Source organism: Halyomorpha halys, unplaced genomic scaffold (genome assembly GCF_000696795.3).
Source record: "Halyomorpha halys isolate HHAL.00 unplaced genomic scaffold, Hhal_1.1 Scaffold306.1, whole genome shotgun sequence".
In the NCBI taxonomy this organism is placed as follows: Eukaryota; Metazoa; Arthropoda; class Insecta; order Hemiptera; family Pentatomidae; genus Halyomorpha; species Halyomorpha halys.
The window spans coordinates 216,650-224,391 of NW_027106917.1; the positions used below are offsets into that span (position 1 = coordinate 216,650).

Sequence of the window (7,742 nt, forward strand, 5' to 3'; positions counted from 1 at the left end):
AAATTTATAGAAATGGTATTACATGACCTATAAATTTATTGAAATGACACTACATAACCTATAAATCAATAGAAATAGTACTACATAACCTATAAATTCAACCTTTCTTCTTGAATTTTTATCAGGAACTTATTAATTTAATTACACAGATATACAAGTGCTATGTTAAATAAAAATATTCCGCTAATGTTAATTAACAATGATTTCAATGTCTTGGGGAAATTCTTCAATTCATTAAACTTGAATATCACAAATATTCATCTCTTGGCAGTTCTAATTGAACACAAACGTGTGGATAGAGCACAAGAGCCCTTTGAGTAAGTAGCTACGAATGAAAAACATTTCTTTTATTGTTTTGAAACCGATACCATTTTTATTCCCCTTAACTATTCTTGTGAGACTCATCAATTTTGCCTAGTAATTATACATTTAAGTAATCAAAAATTGGGGTGAAATAACTGCTGTTTTTCTCCTCTCGAGCTTTTGGGCTATCAGATATTCATGGCAGAAATACTGCTGAGGTCAAGTAGGGTGGGAAGACCTAGGAAGGTGGCTGGACGCAGCGACTCTATTACTCCATCTAGAGTCCTGCATTACAGGACCGGGCCAATGGCGGAGGATTTTGGAAGTTGCCCAGAACGGTAAGTAGGTTGTCGTGCCAATTACTAATATTATTATTTAATTAAATTATTACTTCATTTGTATTTCATCTCTCTCTCTTTTTTTTTTTTTTTTGACAAAAGTTAAGACTTTTTCATTTGGATCTCAATAACTTTGAAACTGCCAACAACATTAGAAAACCTAAGAGAACATCATTTAAAGTAGTGTAAATTTATTAAAAGGTGAGCCCTAACAGAGCTATTTACGTTCAATTGTTTTCGAAATACAGTGTTTTTAAAAGTAACACTCCAAAAAAAAAAGTACTATGAATTTATTGTGGGAAATCAATATCCCAGAAAATATTAGACGACAGATGTCTATTAGGACTCCAACCTAACCTAGTTTAATCCAGAGTTGGGCAAAAATTTTTCGATTGACAAGAGACGAATACTTTTTTATTCGATTGACGAGAGACGAATAAATTTTTATTCGAATAAAAATACGACTAAACAATCCGAATACTTTTTTATTCGAATATTTAAAATACAATTTCAACGAATAAAAAATTAGTCGAATACATATTATTCGAATAAAAATTTGATTTTTTTTTTTTTATAAATTCACCTATTTTTTTACCACCTTCAATTTCTAATGTATGAGGGTCCTATTTCAATTTTTAGGTTTCGGATATGCAGAATATGAAAATACTATCGATTTAATCGATTAATATTAAGCGATTTAATTTAACTTTCTTGATTTCTAACATGTTACGGTTCCAACTACTAGAAATCTCGATGTTACTAATGTTTTGAAAACAATCATAAACATTTCTAATCCTGTGAAGATACACGTCATAAGCTACTTTATGGCACATAAAACTAGCTTTAGTTTGAGTGCTAATAGACTTCTGTAAGTCTCATGGTTCTATAGATAAATATTTCTTTCTGCCTACTGATTTTTCAACATATATTTCATGAAAAGTTGCTTTTAGAAAACTGTATCTTGGGAACTATTGAACGTAAAGAACTCTACGGTTCGCGTTTTAGCGATAAGAAGAAGATTCGATGCCACTTCTCACCTGGTGTATCTAAAGGACAGGGTGATCCTGTCACTTAATGGATTAAGCAGGATAGGGGGTGCATTTTCGGGCCTCAGATACCCTGCAACGATGACCTTGGGTGTCCTGTCTTGGGTAAAGGTGTGATCTTGGGAATTCTGAGGTACGCATCCCCTGCGTGGAGCCGAAACCTCATGCAGACACAGAAGAGAAGACTGGCCACCATACAGAGACTGGCTCCGCTGAGGGTCACGAAGACATACAGAACGGTGTCACATGAGGCGGTGCAAGTTCTGGCCGGAGCTATGCCCCTGGACTTCATTCTCAGGTAGGATGTCCTTAAATATGAAATTAAGAGGCAGGGACTAGAAGCGCTGCCGGAGGAGCTCCGAGAGAGGATCGGTGAGACTCCAAACGTATGGAAGAAAATACTAAGAGAGGACTGAATACAAGAGTGAAATGGGCGGTGGGTAGCAAGCCAGAAGGGCGCTACTTTTGAGAAAATTCTTCCCTACCGTCCTTTCTAGATTGAAGGCTAAATGGGTCCTCCCAGACTATTGGGTCTCACAGATCCTAACAGGACACGGGGGGTTTCGGGAAAAGCTGCAGAGCTTTGGAAAGAACATCGACCCCCGGTGCCCAACGTGCGGAGTTCTTGAAACAGCAGAACACGTAATAATAGATTGCTCTGCCATGGAAGGACACCGAGCCAGGCTGTCGAGAAAGACCGGGATATACGCCCTCGCCGAGTCGGACTTTCCCTGGTTGATGGAACAAGAGAATTATCCCTTCTTCAGGGAGTTCATTTACGGGTGGAAGGAGGTGGTGGGCCCCACTCATTTCACGATGGGAAGGGCTTGACCGCCCAACATCGGCGAGCCACCAGAAGATGAGGAAGCTGACCCAGACTAAGACCAGGAGGGCTGGACCAGCCTGGTAACTGCAGGAGGCATCCCGACGGATGCAGTGGACAAGGTGCAGCTCCATCAGTAAGGCGCTAAACCTAGCGCTGGGCTGCACCACAGTAAAAAAAATAATAATAATAATTAAATAATTAATAAAAAAAAATTGGTGATCTTTGGGAGTAGTGGCATGCGCAAACCACAGCGCACTACCCCACTGCTTCCGCGCCCCGTATGCCAGAAATGGCTAGGGAGGGGATATAAAAAAAAAAAAAAAAAAGGTTCGCGTTTTAGCAAATTTACTCTACTTTAGTAGGTTTTTTTTTTTTTTAACATTTTGAAATATCTGCCATTTTATATTCTACCTTTATTAAACTTGGTAGACTCGTCAATTTTGACTAGTGATTATACATAGTTTACATTAAAGTAATCTCAAACCGGGTTGAAATAATTGCCTTTTTTCTCCTCTTGGTCTCATGTACTACAACTATCGATATTGCTATCGAACTTCCGTTAACCTAGGCCGTAAGTGGAGATCAATATTAGAGTAAAATAATGTGAAAAGCTTACCAAAATATTGAAGATCATCGAATCCTTGAGTGCGGGCCAGAATCTCTCTTTCGCGATTTTTTTATTATTTTCCCAGGTTTCAGTAAATACATTCTCACCGTAGAAAAAGCTGTAGGTAATTATCATTAAGGACAGTATGATGGGAGAGATGATTAGGAGGTCCAGTAGAATCTTTTTCCACAAGAAGCTAAAATATCCATGACATCTCATTTTTCGGTATAGAAACAAATTCCATTTGCACAACAAGTAACCCTGTAAAATGGTTCTCAGACTTAGCCTTTGTTATTTTTATCATTACATATAATTTATTTATCTTTATTATTATTAACTTATTTCACATTACATTGTTTCAATTTTTCTATGTTGTCTTGACTATTACATTTGCCAATGAAGATAAAATTTTATTATCACGATTAATACATAAAACCTTTATTATCATTTGCTATATATCGAAGTTTTGGCTATGCCTACAACAACAATATGATAAATGTCGTTAAATAATTTAGCCATATCAGTACCGATATCTGCCCTCCAAGAAGGGATACTTGCCAACAAACAAAGGAGTCCTCTGTATTTGTGTACCCCACTGGTTATGTATTTCAGAGCTTTTCAAAACTTTCTTGCCACTTTTAAGGTTTTATTATTTTTGTTATTTTTTATTTTTAGCAATTTTTTTAGAATTGTAACTTATACTCAATGAGAAATAGGATTCCAAAAAGGTGACGCCCCTTCTGGAACAAGAGAGAGAAGCAGGAGAAGGACAGAAGTAAGAATTAACCCATTACCTTATCTTTATTTTTGGCTTTTGATTCTGCACTCGGGGTTGCTATACAACATCCGTAAATTTCTACTCCCTTATATATTTCCTCATTATCTGTTCTTATTTCTGTGACATATTATTTGATGTAAATCACAACAACGCTAATTCATCCCTCTTTCCTCAGTCTACTGGTGTACCTCAGGGTAGTAACCTTGGTCCGTCCTATTCTTTATACAGTTTTTACAGCTGACAACCCAACCCATCCTAACACTTTCCTCTCCACGTATGGCGATGACACATGTCTATCATCAGTGAATAATGATCCTTCAATTGTATCCCAATCCCACATCACCACCTTTGAAGAATGGTGTCAAACTTGGAGGATTAAAATAACTTCAAATAAATACCACCAAATTACATTTATGAATGGAATATGGTCCGGGTGCGGTCAAAGGCATATTCTCTTATCTATCTGTTACTATTGCCCTTTTCATTTATTATTTATAACCCTTAATTTTTCTTATTATATCTTACTTTTCATTTTATACCCCTGTTATTTTACACTTGTGTTTTTTCTTTTTTCCTTTTTGTAACTATAGTGTTGTTGTTTTTTTTAGCCCTGACGAAGCCCTGCAACGTGGGGCGAAACGTTGGCTCAACACACGGTCAATCAATAATTTTCCAGCAAATTACATTTACCCTTCGTCGTAAACTTAAGACTTCCTGCCCCTCAGTATCCTTTAATAACTTCCAACTTATTCCTGTCGAACAAATCCGTTATCTGGGACTACATCTGACTTGGAATCCTCATACAAGACTGAAAATGGAGGAAACTGCTCGTCGATTCTGAGTATTACAACATTTACTAGACAAACGCTCTAAACTTCCAATTAAGACTCATTTATATGACTTTAGTAAGACCTATCTGGATTTATGGAGTTGTTCCTTGGGGCTCCACTAATCCATTGACTTCCTCTCGTATCCAATCCTTACGATCCACAATCCTTAAACTCTCTACTTTATCAGAAATCGAGCCATCCATTAGGACCTCAATATTCCACATATGGGGGATTAGCCCTGAACCAAATACCAATACTTACATGATAAACTCCCTAAATACCCAAACCACTTGTTGCGGCCAACATATGGCCCATAAATCGATTATAGGAACATATGGTTTTTATTATTTCAAAAAACATAACAACTACTGTCTGTTCTTTTTTATACTGAAAATAAACAGACAACGTCTTAACGTCTCAGTGTGCACACACATATCGTCTCCATTGTATTTTCACTACGCACTCGTAGTTGCCAGCATCCTGGCCATCTTCGCCAGCTTAATCATTTACCACAACCACGGCGGGCGAAGTACTTCGGCTCATCCTCCAAGAGGACGTACGCCCTTTTGTCGATCAACCTCCATGAGAACATCCACTCAAGACAACGATCACAACCAGTGCCCCATCAATCACCGGTGATATAAGACTTTTTCTCTCTCTTTTGTTTAATTAATTTAATTTTGTAATAGTTTTAAGCTTTCTTTTTTTTTTTTTTTCTAGTTTGTATATTTTTATATATTTTGTGTTCCTTTTATTATTTGTGTTTTTATTTTACTTTTACTTTAATTTTAAGCTAAATAATTCAAAACATTATCCAAATTATAGTCTCAAACTTTTATTGTTTCGGCCAATTCGGCCATCTTCATCTCAAGAAAGAATTTTATGATTATAAATAAATAAGATTTAACCGTATCCAGAATGAAGTGGTTAAAAACAGCTTTCAATAAGATAAAAGAAGAATTTTTACATATAATGGAAACTTTTTGTAGTAGATTGTCCCTGAAGATGGCCGAATTGGCCGAAACGTTGGACGTGTAAAAACAATAAAAGTTTTGAGACTATAATTTGGATAATGTTTTGAATTATTTAGTAAAAAATTGCCAGTCTCAAGAAAGAATTTTATGATTATAAATTTAATTTTAAGTTTATTATTACTTATTTTATATTGTTTTTCACTTATTTAAAAATACAAAAATAACAAAATTCGGCTAATCATTTCTTTTCACTACTTTTCACGGCTGGGCTAGTAGAGGTTCTAGTACAAGAGCCCATGAGGAGAAACAAGACAGTTATTTCACCCCAATTTTTGATTACTTTAATGAAAACTATGTATAATTAATAGCCAAAATTGATAAGTCTGCCAAGTACAGGTAGGGGGAATAAAAAATGGCGGCTATTTCAAAGCGATAAAAAAAAAAAAATTTCAAATCGGAGCTCTATATCTTGAAAAGTAGGAATAAGACAAGAAAACTTAAGAGAACGTCATTTAAAGAATAGTAAATTTGCTAAAATATGAGCCCTAATAGAGTTATTTACGTTAAATATTTTTCGAGATATAGCTTTTTAAAAAGCAACGTTTCAGAAAAATTTTGTATGGTAGGTACTGAGAGATCAGTAGTAGTGAATTTATTTTGAAAAATTTATATCTCAAAAACCATTTGACGTACAGATGTCTATTAGCACTCAAATTAAAGCTAGTTTAATAAGCTATAAAGAAGTATATGACCTCTACCATTTCCTTTATTTTCTAGATATCTAGAGATATATTTTTTTAAAAAATCCAACATTTTATACAAACAACTAGAAATTAAAATTATGTGAGTTTATTTTGACAAATATCATAAAAACTACTACTCCTAAAAAAATAAACATTAACTACGTTGTAGTAAATTTAACTAGCTTTAATGGTTTCTGAAATGAAGTTTATCATAAATCAAACTTATTGTCCGAAGAACTATAAAACAATTTATTTTAGCAAATATCATGAAAACTACCATTCCTACGTAGGTAAAGGTCATAAATTTCTTTATAGTCCATTAAAATAGCTTTAATTTGAGTGCTAATAGACATCTGTACGTCACATAGTTCCTGAGATATAGAATTCTCAAAATAAATTAACTAACTACTAATCTTTCAGTAGATTTTTAAGATATTTTGCTTTTTAAAAAGCTATATCTCGAGAACTATTGGACGTAAATAGCTCTTTCAGGGCTAATATTTCAGTAAATTTAGTCTTCTTTAAATAATGGTCTCTTAGATTTTCTAGTGTTGTTGGTAGTTTTTAAGATATAGAGCTCCGAATTAAAAATTAATGTTTTGAAACAGCCGCCATTTTTTATTCCCCCTACCTATACTTGGCAGACTCATCAATTTTGACTGGTAATTATACCTAGTTTTCATTAAAGTAATCAAAAATTGGGGTGAGATAACTGCCTTTTTTTCTTCCCGGCTCTTGTACTATTCCTTTTGAACCCCTATCACTTGTTACGCCATAATATTGCGATAGTTCTTTTTAGATTCCCTAACCCTCTCTATTTTTGGCACATAAACCTTTTCTAAAATGAATGATTCAGTTGTACTTCACTTTACTTTTCTAGAAATATCAAACATACTCTGTTATATTCATTATAAATACCCAAAATTACTCTTGAGTAAAACTTACAATTGGAAAAAAACCCATTAAGGCAAACAATAAGGTTTCACCTTTCACCCATTCTTCAGTGAGGAACTTCCAGAATGTCCTATCTGATGCATGAGGTTTGAGGTGGTATTGGGCGATAAAATCTCCGATGGCAAGTATCAAAGCTATATATAAAAAAAAAAGGATTGTCAGAGTGGAATAGTTTACTTACATAAAAAAAAAAAAAAGATTAATTATTTTAAATAAGAAATACTAACCGTATTAAGAGGAAGAATTAGGATAACGTAGAGGCCTTCTTTTAGGGGTATTCATGATCTTTGGTTTAACATGTTAAAGCGTGTTAAATGGAAAAACTCATGTTAAATCGAAAAAA

At 34.5% G+C, this 7,742-nt stretch overlaps 1 protein-coding gene across 1 annotated transcript in view; it reads right to left on the bottom strand.

The window, feature by feature from the left end:
- LOC106681051 (peroxisomal membrane protein 2) overlaps window positions 1-7,742 on the bottom strand; it is a 14,196-nt gene that overhangs the window by 3,058 nt on the left and 3,396 nt on the right. Inside the window, exons 2-3 of the mRNA XM_014421174.1 lie at window positions 7,391-7,533; window positions 3,130-3,381 (exon numbers count right to left, since the gene is read on the bottom strand). Of these exons, the coding sequence (XP_014276660.1) occupies window positions 3,130-3,381; window positions 7,391-7,533 (395 nt within the window). The remainder of the gene's footprint in view (window positions 1-3,129; window positions 3,382-7,390; window positions 7,534-7,742) is intronic.